Here is a 20962-nt window from a genome sequence, read left to right on the forward strand (position 1 = left end):
CCACCTCCACTTTAAATTCCATATGAAATATTTTGGAGCATTTTGGACCAAGAACCAAGAGGTCAATCCACAGGACCATAAGAGTGGCAGAGAGGATCACTGGGGTCTCCCACCCCATGTTCAACATGATCTACCAGGATCATTGTTTGAAGATGGTGCACAAAATTGTTGAGCATCCCTACCGCTCTACACACAGCATATTTCAGCCACTGCTGTCGGGAAAGAGATCCAAAAGTATCAGACCCAGAATCACCAGGCTGAACAGCTTCTTCCTATGGGCAGTGAAAATGATGAAAGACTGAAATGAACTGCTCATGCAAGCCTTTGAGAAGACTATTTATTAAACAAGATGTATTTATTTGATTTTTATTATAAATGTACTGCATATTTATCATTTGTCTGATTGTGTGTTTGTATGTTTTTGCACTGAGGACCAAAGAATGTGATTTCATCAGGCTATATTGTATAATTTGTGGATAATAAACTTGAACTTGACCTCTGGTTCAGCACACCCCAGCATGTGAATGCATCACCCTTGCATCTACCTTAGCAAGCCCTGGAAGAACTTACATATTTTTATGAGCTAACCTCCTATATTATGAAATTCTAAAAGATACTCCAGCGATTAGGAAGACACATGCTGCATTCAGCTTTGTTGCAAGAGGACTTGGTTACAAGCATGGAGGTATCTTTTTTTCCAGTTATATCATGCCTTGGAAGACGACATCTGGAATATCAGTCAGAGAGGCACACAGAGCAGAAACAGATCCTTGGCAACTTATGTTAGATAATATTAAATGTTGTGAGGGTACTTAACTTCACCATTCCCCTCACACACAGCCTTCCAGATACCAATGACTCTTCGAATGAAAAAAAAACTCCCCTCTCAACCTCCTACCCCCTCGACTTAAACCTGTGCTCTCTGGTTTTGAACTTTTCCACTGCAGCAAAATGTTTCTTATTATATTCCCTATCTATGCCATTATAATTCTATAGACCTCATTCTGGTTCCTGATCACTCCAAGAGAAACAAACCCAACCCATCTTCTCTCTCCTCATAACTGAAACGCTCCATCCAATCATTATCCTCTTGAACCTCACCCTTTCTAGTGCAATCGTATCTTCCGTAGAATGTAGTGATAAGAACTGCACACAGTGTTCTTGCTGTGGACTTGCCACTATTTTGTATACAGTTGTGCAATAATTTCCTTGCTCTTACATTTTACAGACCAGGTAATTATTCATCATACATTGTTAAACAACAAACAATAGGGGGAGATCCTAGTATTGATCACCAGTAGTTACAAGCTACCAATCACAAAAACAACTCTCCACCATTACCAACTGTTTATGACTGCCAAGTCAATTTGGGTCAAATTAGGCAGCATGTCCTATATCTCATGGGGTCTAAAATTTGGATTATTTCCCCATACACCATCCTCCCCCTCCCGCACCCCATGTGGGACTGTTCTAAAAGTCTGATTGAAGTCCATGTGCACAACACAAAGCACCTTGTTACTTCTGAAAAAAACATCAAACATATTGGTTAGATAGGATCTCGCCCTCCTACACCCACCTAACAATCTCCTGTTGACTCTCTTTGAAAAACCCTACTTTTTTTTGATAACTTTATTTATTTTCAATAATAGATAATATATGTCTAATACAATGTAGTACATATTCTACCCCCCTCCCCATCCCCATTCCACCCCCCCCCTTATTAATCTATCCTAAAAGGAAGAAAAAAGAAAGAAATGGAAGAGAATAGTTAAAATGATACATTTACATATGTCGTGGTTGGGGACCACACTACCCATACATGGAAAAATAAGCAATCCTGTTTTTTCAAGTGTAGATTAGTCCTTTCTGTCAAGCTTTTCCCAATAAATTTCCAAGTAATGGCATTGGTATGTCATTACAGTTCAATTCCGATTATCCAAAATCCTCAGTTATCCAAAATTCTTTGGACCCATTAATGATGTCTGTTCGGCTCCGAATTTTCTTTCGGATAATTGAAGATTTCTGAAAAATCAGAAATCCTCATTTATCTGAAAAAAAATTCGAAGCCAAAATGACATAATTTTGACACCAAAATTTTGGATAAAGGAGGATATCTGAAATAATCAGAAATCCTCAGTTATGCGAAAATTTTTTCCGAAGCCAAAGGTTGAAATAAATTTGGTATTTTGGAAAAACCTCTGAGTAGAAATTCAAGGTCTTGGTGTTGGATTTATCTTATTTTGTTCAGGTTGTTTTTTGATGAGAATTAAATGTTATTTCATGCTTTAAAAGCCTTTCCTTTTGCTTGTTGTTGTTTAAACACTGTTATAAGTGATTTGCTGTTGCTATTGTGTTGTTTTTAAAAATTGACCAGTTTATCTGAAATAGGCTGGTCCCAACCATTTTGAATAATCGGAGTTGTATTGTACCTGCTGCTCCTTGCTAGTCATCTTGATTGAAGGTACCATATTTGCTCTCCTCCAATCATCTGGACTCTTCACTTGTGACCAGCGAAGATAGAAAAAGCTTTGTCAATGTCTAAACTCGGCTTTCCATCTATTGTACACCTAAGATACTATTTGATTGGTTAATAAACCTTCAATCATAGAAAGACATCTCCCACATCCTTCTTCTTAATGACACTGTTCAAGAATTTCATTATTCCCCTCCTGAACTTACCATCTTCCACGTCCTTCTCCTTGGTGAAAATGGTGACGTATTCACTCCAGACCTCCCCAGCATCCTCTGTCTCCATGCAAAAATGTCCCTTTGGGTCCAATTGTATCTTAATTTTTTTCTGATGACTTGTTTGCCCTTAACATACAAAATGTGCATATTGTATACTTTCAAGGGAGGGATTGCCGTGAAGGGTCACCAGGTTGATTCAAGAGATGGAAGGTATGTGGAATGAGGAGAGATAAACCAGACTGATCTTATTTTCCACTGCACTGAAAAGCTGGTTCCAATGAAGCAAACAACATTCTGAAGGGGACACAAAGGAGGTTGCAGTTCTTAGAATCTGAAAAAAAAACACAATCTGCTGGAAGAATTCAATGGGTTAAGCAGCATCAGTGGGAGAACTGTTGATGTTTCAGACAAGATGGGAAGAGTTGGACAGCAGTCAGAGGGAATTAGTGAACAAAGAAGGGGGAGTGTGGAGGATGAAAGTAGAAATGCTCCATCTCCACCCCCATACCCATTTTCCTTGTTTTATATTTTATTTATATCATCCCCATTTTCCAAGTTAAGCATGTTAATGAAGCAGTATTCTATCTTAAAGTAGTAGATAAGAATGTTTAATTTTGCTTCCTGCACCACCAGACCCATTGCCATTAATCAATGTGGCAATGACTAACTTGATTGCTGAGCAATAGTGATGAGGTTCAAGTCCAACTACACAATGAAGAAGCACCCACTACATGGTCAACTACCCTCCTTTGCTCATTTATTTCGTAGGACATCTGAAATCGAGGTGTTTGTTGTCATCACCCAGAAAGAAGGTCATGACCCTGCAGCTTTCAGCTGTAATCAGATTCTCAGAAAAATTCTGCTCTCAAACTATTAAAACAGGTCACAGCAAGAACCAAAGAATAGCCTTTGGCTAATGACAGACACTTATCAACATAACAATTACTCCGTTTCAGGTTCTTAGTATCACTAAATTGTAAAAAATTCTTCTAATTATGGAATTAAAATAACTAATATCTATCAGATTTATTTGTTTTATTTAAAAATGTAATGTGCGGCAATTCTGATTTATTTTCTTGGATCCTGCCATGTTTGAATTCTTAAAGAATGTGCTGACAATCCCTTTGCTGTTTCAATCAAGTGGTTCAGAACTAGGGAGGAAAATACTGCATCACTTCGTGATCTGAAAATGACCTAGGAGAATATACACTCTGCTGTCTGTCAGCTCAAGGAATATTTTCCTCTCACAGGTGTACACCGTTGGAGAGTCTGGAATGCCTTTGCTGATGTGGTCAGTGTCTGGGAGCAAGGAGCACCACTGGGTCTATGCCAATGTGATACTTGCCCACAACCATCCATTTCGAGTTGTGTTTGAAGCTGAAGTTGGTGGAGATAACCTCACAGACATTGCAATTGACGATATCTCTTTCACCTTGGAATGTGCTGCTGGAGGTACTGTACCTTAGAACTTGCTGTTTAGTTTTGGCTTAAAAGGTTATGTTTTCACATTAACCTTTTGGTTAGCACCAGATTGTAGGATGCCTGTCTCCCCACACCACCATTTAATAAAAATCTCAATGCAATCTGTAGAACACACACACACACACACACACACACACACACACACACACACACACACACACACACACACACACACAAAGTGAAAATTGCACTTGAATTGTCAGTGCAATACATTAAAGAAATGTTAAATATTTCATGATCTGGAACAGTAAGTGTAAAAGAATTTATTTTGAAGTTCTTTTTCTAATCTGCCTCTCAAGACCCAGCAAAGTGCAGCATATCTTGATCTAAATGCCCTTTTCATGATAGCAAATAACCTTTATGAATCTGAGTTTCAAGTCCAGACTATCTGACATGGATTATGTGCTTTTCCCCCATGAGACAACTGCTGTTTTGCAGATATCAAGAACCCGTGAGGTCAAATTTTGTATCAATTTTGTTAAAAGGGCTTATTTGCAACAAAATCTCAGACTTTCAAAAGCTGATTGAAGTAGAGTTGAGCAAAAATCTGAACTCAGGAGTTGTGGGATTCAACAATGACAACTTATATTTATGTAGTGCCTTTAATGTTATCACGTGCCAAGGAGAGTTACCAAACATGACCTATCTGAGGACTAGTTTCTATGATGGTGGGGATCTCAGGAGGAAGCCTATATATGTTACCTAAAGAGATATTAAAAGCGATTATGGTAACAAGGACCATCATGTAGAAGCAGAGAGACAAGAGGTACAGAGAAGTTTAGAGCCCAGGTTACTGCAATACTACTATAACGTCTAACTTATGCTTTTACTATTACTGTGTCCATATTCATCACTCTACCATTGCTATCAAGCAAAGGAATCGCCCCAGTTCAACAAGAAAAGCAGAAGCTGCCAGGAGCAGAACCATTAACTAAAAATAATGAAGTGCAGCCCTATGAAAGTACAATGCAGAACCACTCATCAAGCTTATGTCTGATCTCAGAAGCTAAGCAGGTTTAGGACTGATCAGTAGTTGCAGACCACCTAGGAACACCAGGTTTCTGTGAGGGGCGCTGGATAAAATGGAGACTCTCTGTCTGCCTTACGGTAGACAAAGTTAAAGAATTTCATGTACGTTACATTCTGAGTGTAGTATTAGGTGACAATAATTAACCTTTATCCTTAAAGAATGAATACTGAATAAAATAGACAGAATTAAAAGTCTCACTATCAACTGCTCATATGAAGGCTTTGCAGTCCTCTCATGTTGTGCCACAGATGATGATAGGCAATTAAATAGCAAATGGGAGGAAATGGCTTCAAGATTGTCTCTCTCCCTACTGATAGTGAGACCCAGATGAGAAAGCCAAAGATAAAGCGGAAGTATTTGCAACCATGTTTAATCAGAGAAGTGAAATATTGATGCATCTGGGCTCACTCCTGAATCATCACAGAATCTGATTCACTCCATGTGATATCAAGAAACGGCTAAGATCATTACTTCAAAGGGTACAAGAGCAAACACCATTCCTCTTTTTTTTTAAATTTTTTTATTTTTCACATCATAAACCACATTGATCAAGATACATACATTTTCCTTTTCAAATATATACAGTGTCGTTTTCTCTCCCCCCTCCCTCTTCCCATCTCACCATCCCTACCTCCCCTCCCATTCATTTAAAGTACAGAATCTAAGATACATTAAACCAGTTAAACAATGTTGTCACTCAATAAAAATAAACAAAATTCCACTGAGTCAATTCTTTTCATTTCCTTCTCCTTCTGTCATTTTAGGTGGCAGATGCCCCCGGTAGGTTTTCTCTATTGTGTTTCATGTATGGCTCCCATATTTGTTCAAATATTGCAATATTATTTCTTAAATTATATGTTATTTTTTCTAATGGAATACATTTATTCATTTCTATATACCATTGTTGTATTCTCAAGTTATCTTCTAATTTCCAGGCTGACATAATACATTTTTTTGCTACGGCTAGGGCTCCTCTTGTAGCATTAAAGTCCTGCACTCCAAATCTGCTGCACCTGTACCCAAGCATTCACATACATTTTAAACATAGGCAGAAACATAGACATGCAAGAAGGTAACAGGCCCTTCTAGCCCATAAGCCCAAACACCCCAATTAACCCCAAACCCAAGGGTATTTGAAAGGGGGGAGGAAAATGGATTGCTGAAAATGTAAATGCTCCTTACAGACAGTTCTGGATTCGAACTTGGGTCACTGGCATCATAATAACCTGGTGCCATCAACTGTGCTGCATATATCCAACAGTGTTGAATATTGCTCGAGTGTGCCCTCCTCCTATTCAATTGCTTAATTATTACCCGATCATTCAAGAGATAATCTGCAGTAAAGTGAGGAAAGTCAACATAAACTCTGCTATCAATTTGCGGCAATTACTCAGAAACCTCCCGATCAACACCTTTTTGGGTTTTTTCCAGAATCACAGCACCAGTTATTCTCCTCCATGTTATTTTAGAGCAATTCAAAGTAATCTAAGTGTTCACTGGATTATCTTTCCTTTCTTGATCATTCAAGGGATGTGGACTTCAGAGGCTGAGTCAACATGTAATTGCACTGGCAAACCTATAAATTGGCCGCTCAGTAAACTGGCTAAAGAAGCCATTCACACTGGACCACTGTTAACCGGTTTTCTGCATCCTTTTACACTCACCGCTGGCCATTCCCGGGGAGAGGGGTGCCTATCCGCCGCCAATGACATATGAGTGACGCATTGAACCTGCTCTCCCAGAATTCCATGCCGCAAAGAAACCCCTCCATGAGTGCCCATGCATATAGCCACATGGAATTCAAAATTTCAAAAATAAATAGCTATGAGACAGAAGTTTTGTTATTATGCTTGAGTGAAATGGGCTGAGAAAAAAAGTGAGGGGGGATCTTTAGTGCAGTGACCAATTAGAAATTGCAGGGAAACTAGAAAATCAACTTACCATAGAGACTTTCAACTCTCAATTAGCCAAAACCTCTTTCCCAGTGCAAATATAAAGAGAAAAATTTTGACATGGTCTGACATCAAAAATGGGAAACTAAAAAATTGTCAAAATTTTATCTTTCCTTTGGTTTGATTTTCATTGAAATCTGTGTTTGTTGGTTATATTACTCTGAGGGAGGTTCCCCAAATTAACAGGGAAAGAATATACTGAATGCCTAGCTAATAACTGCTTGCTCCACAGAAGTATATTTAGGCAATTATAGCTTCTATGTGCTATTTTGTTTACAGTCGGTAAAAGTTAATGATTTAAGTACAATATGGGAAAAAGCAGTGTTTCAATTTGGAAGGAAGAACAAAAGAATGGAATATAGTTTAGTGAAAAATTGCAGCACAAAGGGATTTGGGGCTTCTTGTGCATGAAACACAGAAAGCTAATATAAAAATATAATTGAAAATATGGAAGGTAAATAAATGTTGGTCCACTATTTTAAGGGAGTTTCAAATTAAGGAAATCTTACTACAATTAAACAAGGCACTAGTGTGACCACTTCTGGAGTATTTTGAACAAATTTGGTCCCTTTAACAACATGGTCTGATCTGGGAGTTATGATGGCTTAGGCTTCTGTCAAGGATGCTGCACAAGTTTGCTTTTAATCTCACCCCACCACAATAATCAACCTCATAACTCACTCTCAGTAGGATCATTGCATGTCCTCAAACTCAAAGCTTTTTGGCAAAGTTGTGTTAAACAGCAAATAGAACCATCCAGATATTAAATGTTATACCTACATAATGCAATCATTGACGTGCAAACAACCTGTGAGTTCGTTCATATAATGCAAAACATTAGTGGAAGTAGAACTTTGGAATAAAGGTGAATAAGAATCAGAAGCAGAATTTATTATCATGGAACATGTCACAAAATCCATTGTTTTGCAGCAACGTCACAGCGCGAACCTTACAAAATATATGAAAATAGTGCAAGAAAACATCAAGAGTGATAAGTCCCCAGGGCTGGATGCGATATATCCAGGTGGCTGTGGGAAGTGAGAGAAGAGATAGTTGGGGCAGTAGCTATGATCTTAGAATTATCTTTGGACACAGGGGAGGTGCGGGAGGTGTGGTGTGAAAAATTATGGAGAGGATTCTAAAGGATAGGGTTTATGAGCATTTGGAGAAGTACAGTCTACTCAAAGGTGGTTTGTGAAAGAAAGGTCATGCCTCACGAGTCTAATTTTGTTTTTTGAGGAGGTAACAAAGGAAATTGATGGGGTAGGGTGGTAGATGTTGTCTACATGGATTTTAGCAAGGCATTTGACAAGGTTCATCCTAAAAATCATGAGGCTCCGGATCAGTGGACCTTGGTGTGTGGATAAAAAAATTGGCTTGGAGGAAGAAGGCAGAGAGTAGTAATGGAAGGAAAGTATTCTACCTGCACTCCAGTGACTAGTAGAGTGCTGTAGGGATCTGTTCTGGGACCTTGCCCTTTGTGACTTTTATAAATGACCTAGATGAAGAGGTGAAAGAAGGCTCTCCTGAAACTATGAAAGGAGTTTTGGCATGCACCCAAGACATGCAAATTTCTAGAGGAGTACTGGTAAGAGCATTTTGATCAGATGCATCACTGCCTGGTATGGAGATGCCAATGCACAGGACAGGAAAATATTACAGAGAGTTGTGAATTCAGCGCCATCATGAGTATCAGTCTTCACTCCTTCAAGGACATCTACAGAAGGCAGTGCCTTAAGAAAGCATCTTCGCTCCTCAAGAACCCCCACCATCCAGGACATGGCCTCTTCACACTGAATTGTCAATGAACACAGACACTACCTCATTTTATCTTCATTTGCACTCATTTATTTCTGTTTTAAATATACTTTATAGCAATATTTAGACTTGCAATGCTGATGCAAAAACAATGAATTTCATGACATGTTCATGAAAATAAATTCTGATTCTCATAAAAGGGCTGGGGGCAGGAGTGAGATGTAAGACATCTGTGAAGGATCGGTGAAGAGAGAGAAGTCTTAAGGAGGATGAGTACTGACTGATAGCAAAGCATTTTAAAGAAATGGAGTGAGTACCAAATAGAAGTATGTAAATTGGAAATGGAGAGCAGTTCACCTGAAATTGTAGCATTCAATGTCCATTCCAAATAGTTGTAAAGGGCCTGGATGGGATGATTTAAATGTGTTATTTTAGTTTACGTCGGGCTTCACTATGGCAGTGAAGGAAGTCTTAGACAGAAAGGTTGAAATAGGATTGAGAATTAAAGTGGCATGCCACAGGACCATCCCTGCAGATTTGGGGGACCCAATTGGCATTTGATTTCTTCAGTGTCAAAGAGAACAATTACAGCAGACTCGTTTAGAAGAAGTGCCATCTAGCTTCACATGGCCTCTCTCTCTGGCCTCTTAGCTCAGAAATGGTTGGGACCCTTTTTCGAGACTTTATTTTTCTCTCCATGGATGCTGCCTGACCTATTGTTCATTGAACTCTCCAACTTCAGCTAGCTTCGCTCTCATTGGTTCCTATCCTCCAATCTACATCTCTTTCCCTCTTTGCTTCTTTCACATTCCTCACTAATGGCCATTACTCATGCTTTCTATCATCAGATCTGTCTTAGCCAATCTCCATCTGTTATTTTACCATTCACCCCACTCCTTCCCCAGCCCTGATTTGAAAACTATAAACACAACCCAGTTCTGAGGAAAAGTGGCTGACCCAGAATATCAACTGGTTGCTCTTTCTATGGATGCTTTCTGACTGATTGAATTCTTCCAACATTCCTGTTTTTTTGACACAATTTCAGGTGAACTGCTCTCCATTTCCAATTTACATACTTCTATTTGGTTCTCACTCCATTTCTTTAAAATGCTTTGCTATCAGTCAGTACTCATCCTCCTTAAGACTTCTCTGTCTTCACCGATCCTTCACAGATGTCTTACATCTCACTCCTGCCCCCAGCCCTTTTATGAGAATCATAAAACTACTTTGAGTTTGTAAAGGACTGTTAATGGAAGGAGATTAAGGTCAAACCTCTGCATGAGAACATTTTGCCTAACCTCAGTTCAAGCTGTTTAATATTTAATCTTGTATCTAAGGTGTTTTATTCTTGAAGAGTTACCCCCTTCAATGCCAATATACTGCAGCCACTTTGATCCTTGATTCAATATAGGCAATACCAGCTCCTGTACTGCGAATACCCTTTGAAGACAGCGTATTGACATTGAGCAATGCCAATGACTTTCTTCTGTAACTATTTCCATAAGGATGGTTACTGGGGAACACAACATAAGGGAAATATTTAAAACTAAGACAATTCGTCCTTGCATGCCCTCAATATTTTTCTCATCTCCTCACAGAACAACCTACACCTCTGCCAGGGACATGTTCCCCCGTCTCCTTTCAGTGCCGAGATGCGCAGCTGTGCATTCATCAATCCTGGATCTGTGATGGTGAAGAAGATTGTGAAGATGGAAGCGATGAATCAAATTGTCCGACTCTGGTTCCAGACACCCTGCCTCCTCAGGATCAATGTAAAGATAAAGAATTCCAATGTTCCAATAGGGACTGTATCCCATCATTGCTCAGGTGTGATGGAGTCTCAGACTGCTCTTCAGCAGAAGATGAATTTGGCTGCCGTAAGTCCCAATAATTTATCCATCATGATGAATTTTTACTAATGTTGCTCCTGAGCCAGGATACTTTCAGCTATATTATCTAGATCCAGACATGGCAGAGCCAAAGTTTACCTACTAAAGGAAATAGTCCCAGTAGTTGGTAAATAGGACACGGAGCGCCCGATTTTGCCTCACTTGAGCAAGTGTCGAGTAGAAGGCTGTCAAAATGGCTTTGAATTTCGTGCTTTTGCTTACTTTGTATCACTTAAAAGAAAGAGTTGTCTAGTCTGCAGTTGCAGTCACCGGCCAGAACAACCAGTCTAGCTGCCACCAGCAATAGTGAGAGCTGCTGGAAGACTGCCATAACTCTCTCCGCACGGGTTAGACATACACATTGATCATCCAGAGTGGGGTGGCATTGTACTTCAGGTCCACCACGAGGAGACGTCACCCAAATACATCCTTAACTCATGTGATTGCAAAGGTGCCATCCTGCAGCAAGATGGCCAGATCAGATGCCCACCAATCTTTTCACCGCCCCACCCTCCCCCCAGCCATACAGACAACCTATGGGGCCACCATGGCAACAACCTCCGATAGTTTCCGAGGTGTGGCAACTTGCACTCCTGTAGAAAAATCACATCTCATTGATTTTACCAAGGTATAGCAAGGTGTTTACATGGCGTATGGTGTGTTTAACACTTCATGTGTTGAGGGTATCAATTTTAATCACCACATCTTTTTCTTCATAGGAGATCCCAGTTCACAATCCTTAGAGACTAGTCATGACTAGTCATACACTCAGTGCTGATTGCGGGCTTAGAAACAGAATATATTCTTCCTCTGGGATGGTGTGCCCTCAGTCAACATTAGTGGTGTCACTGGGAGGGAGATCCAGCTTTGCTCCTGCTCCTCTAACTCCTGGCTAGCTTGTATTCTTCTCCCATAGCTGGAGGGCCACGAAGTCTGGACTTCTCCTGGTCTCCCGGAGCTTGGGGGTGACAGCTTTTGCACTGCTTCCAGCCTCCAAAGCTGGGGGCCAATGGCCTCTGGCTTGCTCATGGTCTACTGGAGTCTGGCTTAACTGTAATTTGTTTTCTTACTTCCTTTCCTCTGTCTTCATCTGGCGCTTGTGCTAGCTTCCACTGCTGATGCTAAGAGGTTGCTAGCTTCTGTTTGCTCCTTGACCCTTTCCTTGCAGTGCCCATTCCTAGTTTCTTCTTTTTTCCATCATCTGCCATTTTCCCTCTGCAGTTCCCTCCTCCATTGACTCTGTCTTCTTGTTTCCAGACATGTGGCTGGAGTTTGGATGTTGGAGGTGGATGTGCTTGGGTTCTCTTCTCTACCCCTGATCTCAGTCTCTGTTGGAGTTTTGGTTGCAGTCGAGGTTAAGGAGGTGTTAACCTCGCTGGGGGTGGTGGTGTTGGCCATTTGCCCTTTTATTGCCTGTCGATAAGTGGCTATATATTTTGAGCTGGCTCTGTAGTGGTGACTTGCTTCCCCCACACAAGTTGCAGCACTTACTCTCTCCACAGTCCTTGGACTGGAGGCTTTCTTCTTGAAGTTTTTGCAGATGACTGCACTGCATTGGGCCACCACATGTTTGTTGCCATTCTGGAATAGGATTAAACTGCTCTAACAGACATCCGTGGTGCAAATCAAATCAATGGGTGTGAAATGTCAAGACTGGAGTTAGGCAAGGCTGCCCGCTGACCCCAGTCTTATTTGTGTGCTGCATAGAGCCCTTTGCAGAATCCATCAGGAAGAACATTGGCATAAGAGGAGTGACTTGCCAAGCAATGGAGGCTCTTAGATCAATTCCTCTCTGTACAAGGACGAAATCATTGTCTTCTGTTCAGATACACAATCGGTCTGGTGACTGACCAGCATGTGTGGGCATTTTGAGTCCTCATAAAGTGCCAAAGAAGTTACCAGTGATCTTCAGTAATTGGCCCGATCGGTTGACCATCCCCTTCACAGTCAGATCTGATTCCCTCAAGGTCCTTGGGATTTTCTTTGTAGGGACTGAGGGGGGAGAAACGACAAAGTGCCACTGAGGTAGTAATGGGGTATTGTGAGAACAAATGTAACAATGTACATCGATGAGAGTGTATCGACATAGCTGACATTATGTGTGTAAAAAGACTTGAATGACTTTCTTGTTTGTAAATAATTTATTGTAAATAAAGTATATTTTTTTTAGGTTAAAAAAGAACTTATGTGTAGGAGATGAGGGATAGGGCAAGACCCTGTCCAGTATAATGTTTGCTCCTTCCTGTCTGGAGAACATTAATGAGATGAGGATCAAGGAATCTGAGATCCAGGATGCTCAGTCTTTACTCCATTAACAAGGTCTGAAGGCATCAGAAAATTTTAAATGAGGATTCATTTGATTAGAGCCATTAGGACTTTGGGCCTGGAACATTTTGTGCTGTCCTTTATAGCAGAGAGAGGGCCCAGTAACAGCAGACCTTGTATTGCTTACATGTAGGGTGGTCACTGCACCCAGCCTTTCCTAACCTATTATTTGAAGTTAATGCTGTATTATATTGGTCTATAAGCATTATGCACAAGGGATTTTAATGAGCATAGTTTTCAACTGCAGGGTTTAAGGATGAAGAGCAGCACTTCCGACAGTATCTTTTTGTGGCACACTGTCATATCTTTTGTAACATATCCGCAGTAACCTTTGGAGTATTGCAAAAATCTAGAGGTAACTCATGGAATCTGGGAACTGGCAGACTAGAATTACAGTGTATGAAGTGTTGTGACATCAACCGTAAGATGCAAGTAATAGTGAAAATGTATTTATTGTCATAAACATTGATCATCTGTAACAGGATTCTTACTTGCTATAGCTGAACTGGTACTTTGCAAAGAAAACTTCAAAAACAATTAAAAGACAACTGCAATAGTATATACTTAATTGAATTAAAAAGAGATAATAAATACAAAAAAAGAGATAATATTCGCTGTTATTCTAGTGCAAAAAAAAACATTGCAATAGTGTAGCCAGCCCTTTTGTGGTGTTGGATCAGGTCCTGATTTGTGTAACAAGGGGTCATTCAAAAGCCTGATACCTGTTGGAAAGAAGTTGTTCCTGAACCTAGAGATGTTGGTCTTTGGGCTTCTGTATTTCTGTCTATTGGTAGCAGTAAGAAGAGGATGTGACCAGGGCCGTTTATGATGTTGGCTGCCTGTAAGATGCTGCTATTGATTGTTGAGTGTTTGTTGCTGGTGACTTCAATAATACCATGTTATCAACAGCATGTGAACTTTGCCACCAGGGGAGAGAACACACTATATATCGGGTGCACCCCCATCCTCCCACCTTGGTTACTCAGATTACATATCTGCCCTGCATACAGACCACTGGCAAAACAAATTAGGTCAGTTCACAGGGAGATGACCAAAGGGGGGGGGGGGGTGCATAGCAGCCCTGCAAGGCTGCTTTGACACCACAGACTGGAGCTCTTTCAGAGAGGTGGCAACCTACATCAATCATGTGAACATAGAGGAGTACTCATGCTCAGTGACTGGCTACATCAGCAAGTGCATTAAGGATGTCACCAAGATCAAATGCTTCACAACCAGAGCTAACCAGAAACCATGGTTGGATGTAGAGGTTCAGACCCTTCACAGAGCTTGTGATGCTGCCTTCAGGAGAGGGGATAGGATGGTGTTAATATCAGCCAAAGCTGAACTCTCCTGTGTAATCCAGAAGGCAAAGTGTGGGTATGCACAGAAGATCCACCGACAGCTATGTGACACCAGCAACATGAGCCACATGTGGCAAAGGACCAAGACTATTGATCAACCTGGCGAATTAAGAACAATGATGACTTCCTTCTGGACAGACTGAACATCTTCTGTGCATGGCTTAATGAGAAGAACAGGACGATGCCAAATAAAGCTCCTTATTCCCAGGGCCGGCACTACCACAAAGAGAACTAGGCAGCCGCCTAGGGCGCAGACCACAGATGGGCACAGTCAAGATGGCCAGACGTCCTGTGTGAAATGTGAGAAAGTGTTCTTACTTTATTAGTCAGCATCTCGAGGTTGGTTGGCTGGCAGGGTGTGGCCATCTTTATTCTTTTCTACATGCTCGAGTACCAGCTGGCACATGCATGATAGATTTGAGTACCATGGTTAGTAGGTGCATATTTTGTGCAGCTATCCACAGCTGCATAGTTCTAGCGCGATTGGCAGTGGCCACAGCACTTCCGTCGACATCAAGTAGGGTACTGTGTGGTGGGCTTTGAAGGTAGGTAAGACAGAACAGGGATGGGTGTGGGCGGGCGAACCAGTTGGCATGGGTCTACAATTTCGAGGCAGCCTACTCCCCCTGGTAGAGGCAAAGGTGGGACCCTTTGCCTTGGTAAAGAATATTGATTTTGTAATGGCTGGTCAGGGAAAACCAGCCCTCCTCAGAGAAAATTTTTTAAAAATATTGAAAAATAAGAAAATCACTGAAAAATCATAAGATAAAAACGACAAGAAGAATTTAAAGATGGCACCAAAGAAAAAAAAGTTAACCATATCAACTAAAGAAGAATTTTAAAATCACCAGAATAAAAGGTTTTACCAATATTAGGGAGCAGGGGACTCTCCCGAAGAAGATGGCCTGCTCAACGAAGTCGGTGAGCGGGCAGCTGAGTGGCGATATCCTCCGGAGCACTCTCGATCGGTGGCTGACAAAATCAAAAAAATAAACCCCAACACGCAAGCGTGAAGAGTCATGTATGCGCGATACACATAATACACGAGAAGTCAGTGAAAACCGTCACCGACGGCAAGTTGCTCCACTGACAGTTGGAGGGATCGTGGAGGAGACATCCTCACATGTACATAATAAAAATAATATTGAAATAAATGGTAGAAACGAGCGCCGACAGTGAAACACTGAATCGGCAGTTGAGAGATATTATAAAAGAAATATCACCAAAAGAAGGAACCACACAGAATACAGAAATAGAATTTGAGAAAGAAAATCAAGATGAAAATAAAAGCTTACAGGAAGAAATACAAAGTAAAAAACAGAAACAAATGATTGATAAAGAATATTTTGATAATCAAATAAAGATGCTAATGGACATAATAATGACTGAGTTCAGTATTATTAAAAAACTATTCAAGAAGCAGATTAAAAAATACAGAATGGAGAAAGCTATGACAGATATGAGAAAAAGAATTGATGAGGTAGGAGACAGAGTGACAGGTATGGAAATGGAGGTGATTGAACTAACAGAAAAATTGGAAGATAGAGATAAAGAAATTAAGAAAACACATGATTTATTAGCCCCAAAAAATTGAATTCATAGAGAACTTCAACAGATGAAATAATATAAAAATAGTGGTCATGAAAGAAGGCGAAGAAGGGGCAGACATAAAAGGATTTATAAAAAGATGGATCCCACAGATCTTGGGAGTGGAAGAACTCCAAGAAGAAATAAAAATTGAAAGAGCCCACAGAGCATTGTCACCAAAGCCACAGCCAAATCAGAAACCGCACTCCATACAAATAAAACTATTACGATATACAACGAAGGAAAAAATATTGGAACTGGCAAGGAAAAAAGTGAAAGAAAATAAGGAACCACTGGAACATAAGGGGGAAAAATATTCTTTTATCCAAACGTTAGTTTTAAACTTTTAAAGAAATGAAAAGACTTTAATTTAGCAAAAAATATACTATGGAAAAAAGGATATCATTTTGTTTTGCGGCATCCAGAGGTGTTGAAAGTATTTATCCCTGATGGACAAAATAGACTGATTTCAGACCCAGAAGAAGCTCATTGCTTTGCAAACCAATTACTGAATAAGCAACAAGAAGAGGAGTAAAATAAATATTAAAAAGGGCTATTAAGATAATACATATAAATAAGTTAGAATGTTAATAATTTGAGTACAGAAGTTTAAGGTTAAAAAAAAGCTTTGTTATATTTTAAGAACAATATGTAGTGTTTTCTCTGGGGGAGGGCTGGGAAAAGGAGAGAATCTACCCACTGCAAAATCTATTGACATTTGCGGTTGATCTCGGAGCTGAAATAGAAAAGGGAGTTGTGGTTGTTTGCAAGGTGGCAAGTAAAGGGGGAATTAGTGTTTTTTTTTAAATAATATTGTTTAGTTTATTTATGGTTTTTGTTAATTTCTTATTTGTTTGTTGTCACATATAGTAATGAAAAAGAGCAATTTAAAAACTAATTTTAGAAGAAGGGAGGTGGAGGAGTTGAAGTGGTGGAAGAAAGCTCAAAAAGGATGCATAAGATGAGTACGTTGAGCTATATGACAATTAATATTAATATTAATGGAATCCACAATCAAATTAAGAGAAAATATTTACTGACACTACTTAAAAAAAAAGAGAATAGATATAGCATTTATACAAGTATTACACTTAACTTTTCAGTTGGTTGTTTTTCCAGACTCTTTTGTGTAGTCTTCCAAAGGCGCTATTTGCCTTGGCGAGTCTGTTGTCTATCTCGTTGTCGATCCTTGTATCCGATGAAATGGTGCAGCCGAGACCGTTTTGAGTTTTGTGGGCCCGATGGAGATGTGGGGGGGCTGGTAGTCATGGTGGGGAGCTGGCTGATGGAGGACCTCAGTTTTCTTCAGGCTGACTTCCAGGCCAAACATTTTGGCAGTTTCCGCAAAACAGAACATCAAGCGCTGAAGAGTTGGCTCTGAATGGGCAACTAAAGCGGCATCGTCTGCAAAGAGTAGTTCATGGACAAGTTGGTCTTGTATCTTGGTGTGAGCTTGCAGGCGCCTCAAATTGAAGAGACTGCCATCCGTGCAGTACCGGATGTAAACAGCGTCTTCATTGTTGAGGTCTTTCATGGCTTGTTTCAGCATCATGCTGAAGAAGATTGAAAAGAGGGTTGGTGCGAGAACGCATCCTTGCTTCACACCATTGTTAATGGAGAAGGGTTCAGAGAGCTCATTGCTGTATCTGACCCGACCTTGTTGGTTTTCGTGCAGTTGGATAACCATGTTGAGGAAATTTGGGGGGCATCCGAGGCGCTCTAGTATTTGACAAAGCCCTTTCCTACTCACGGTGTCGAAGGCTTTGGTGAGGTCCTATACAGAGCCGTTGTCATACCCACACTCCTGTTCGACTCCGAATCATGGGTCCTTTACCGGCATCACCTACGGCTCCTAGAATGCTTCCACCAGCGTTGTCTCCGCTCCATCCTCAACATTCATTGGAGCGACTTCATCTCCAACATTGAAGTACTCGAGATGGCAGAGGCCGACAGCATCGAATCCATGCTGCTGAAGATCAAACTGCGTTGGGTTGGTCGCATCTCCAGAATGGAGGACCATCGCCTTCCCAAGATCGTGCTATATGGCGAGCTCTCCACTGGCCACTGAGACAGAGGTGCACCAAAGAAGAGGTACAAGGACTGCCTAAAGAAAGCTCTTGGTGCCTGCCTCATTGACCATCGCCAGTGGGCTGATATCGCCTCAAACCGTGCATCTTGACGCCTCACAGTTCGGTGGGCAGCAACCATCTTTGAAGAAGATCGCAGAGCCCACCTCACTGTCAAAAGGCAAAGGAGGAAAAACCCAACACCCAATCCCAACCCACCAATTTTCCCTTGCAACCACTGCAACCGTGTCTGCCTGTCCCACATCGGACTTGTCAGCCACAAACGAGCCTGCAGCTGACGTGGACGTTACCCCTCCATAAATCTTCGTCCACGAAGCCAAGCCAAAGAAAGAAAGAAGACACTTAACTGAATTAGAAAACCCAAGTTAAAGAGAGACTGGGTAGGTCATGTAGTGCCATCATCATACAACTCAAAAGCCAGGGGAGTTGCTACATTAATTAATAAAAATCTAACAATTAAGATAAATGAAGTAATAATGGACCCAACTGGTAGATACATAATGATGAAATGCCAGATTTATTCAGAATTTTGGAACTTGATAAATACCTATGCACCTCATGAAGATGACCAGAAATTTATGCAGGAATTTTTTTTTAAATAGTAGACATACAGGGACACATTTTACTAGGGTGGGACTTTAATTTTAACCTAGACTTATTGATAAATAAAAGAGGGAAGACCAATATAAATAATAAAGCAGCCAAATTTACATTAAACTCAATGCATGATATGAAAATAATTGACATATGGAAAAACAACACCCAAACAGACACAAACCCTATTCTAGGATCGATATATTTTTCTTGTCAGCACAGATTCAAGGAAGAGTTCAACAGACCAAATATAAGGCAAAATTATTATCTGACCACTCACACTTATTAATGACAATTGACTTAGAGAATATTCCACTGAAAACATATAGATGGAGACTAAACCCTATATTGTTAAAAAGGCAAGATTTTCGGGAATACATAGAACAAAAAATCAAAATATATTTCAAAACAAATACAAATTTGGTAACAGTTAAATTTATATTATGGGATGCAATGAAGGCCTTTATTCGAGGACAAATAATTAGTTACACAACTAAGATTAAAAAAAGAATATAATCGGAAAATAGAACAGTTGGAAAAAGATATAATAATTATAGAAAAAAAAGATTTAATGAGAAGGGAAGATACAGAGAAAAAGAGAGCATTGGCATAGGAAAAAATTAAAATATGACACATTACAAACATGCAAAGTGGAGAAAAACATGAAAATAAAACAAAGATATAATGAGTTAGGAGAGAAAACCCATAAAATATTGGCTTGGCAGCTAAAAACAGAACAAGAAGAAAGAACTATCATAGCAACAAGGAAAGAGGATGAACAAATTTCATATAACCCAATAAAGATTAATGGAAATTTTAAAAAAATTCTATAAGCAATGGTTAAAAAAAACCCCGAAAATTCAGGGAAAAGTGACAAAATAGATGAATTTCTATCAAACATTGAATTACCCTAATTACAATGGGAAGATCAAAATAAATTACTAAAACCCTTGACAATTGCAGAAATACAGGATACATTAATGACATTACTGAAACATAAAACGCCAGGCGAAGATGGATTCGTTACAGAGTTTTACGAAGTATTTAGTAGTCTATTAATTCCTTCCTTTTTAGAAGTAATGAAACAGGTAGAAGAGACCAAGTATTTACCAGACTCTTGTAAAATAGCAATAATTTTTACAGTAATTCTAAATAAGGGAAAAGATCCACTGTCACCAGGGTTATACAGACCAAAATCTTTGCTAAATGCAGATTATAAATTCATTGCAAAATTACTAGCGAATAGATTGACAGATTATGTACTGAAATTAGTAAAATTAGATCAGACAGGATTTGTTAAAAATAGAAGAGCAGCAGATAATGTCTGCAAATTTATTAATTTAATCCTCACAGCACAAATAAATAAGACACCAACTGTAACCGATAAAGCTTTCAAAAGGGTGGCATGGAATTATCTATTTAAAGTACTACAAAAATTCAAATTACCTGAAAAATTTATTAATTGGATTAGAGCATTGTATAATGGACCTTTGGCAAAAGTATTAACAAATGGGCACGTTTCAAATCACTTTAAATTGAATAGGTCAAATAGACAGGGATGTCCACTATTACCCTCCCTGTTTGCTTCGGCCATAGAAACATTAGCAGAACTGATAAGAAAGGAACCCAGGATAAAGGGAATAAAAGTAAGAGAGGAAGAATTTAAAATTAGCTTGTTTGCAGATGACATTATAGTATATTTAACAGACCCAAACAAATCAATAAAAATGTTATATATAAAATTGAAAGAATATGGAGAAATATCAATGAGTGAAATGACACCAATGAACAAACTTGATCATACAAAATATAAAAAGGAATCCCCTTTTAAATGGCAATCGCCTTGTTATCAGGATAGATAACAATTTAAATCATTTGAATCATTTTAATTGTAAACTACCAAACATTAATTTTAAAAAAACCAAGAAGATTTAGAAAAATGGAAAGATTTACCATTAAATTTAATAGGAAGAGTAAACTGCATCAAGGTAAATATATTTCCATGGATACAATATCTATTCCAAACATTACCGATTCCCTTGACAGGAAAATATTTTTATGTAACTGAATAAATTAATAAGAAAGTTTTTTATGGAAGGGTAGAAAATCAAGAGTGGCTTTCAAAATATTAACAAGAATGTATAAACAAGGAGCATTACAGTTATCAAATTTCAAAATATATTATAGGGCAGCTCAATTAAGATACCTA

The 20962-nt window shown here is 39.5% G+C and overlaps 1 protein-coding gene across 1 annotated transcript in view; it reads left to right on the forward strand.

The window, feature by feature from the left end:
• Positions 1 to 20962, forward strand: part of malrd1 (MAM and LDL receptor class A domain containing 1) — a 318021-nt gene that overhangs the window by 266806 nt on the left and 30253 nt on the right. Inside the window, exons 29-30 of the mRNA XM_069914667.1 lie at positions 3939 to 4140; positions 10509 to 10787. Of these exons, the coding sequence (XP_069770768.1) occupies positions 3939 to 4140; positions 10509 to 10787 (481 nt within the window). The remainder of the gene's footprint in view (positions 1 to 3938; positions 4141 to 10508; positions 10788 to 20962) is intronic.

The sequence above is a fragment of the Narcine bancroftii genome, chromosome 1 (genome assembly GCF_036971445.1).
Source record: "Narcine bancroftii isolate sNarBan1 chromosome 1, sNarBan1.hap1, whole genome shotgun sequence".
In the NCBI taxonomy this organism is placed as follows: Eukaryota; Metazoa; Chordata; class Chondrichthyes; order Torpediniformes; family Narcinidae; genus Narcine; species Narcine bancroftii.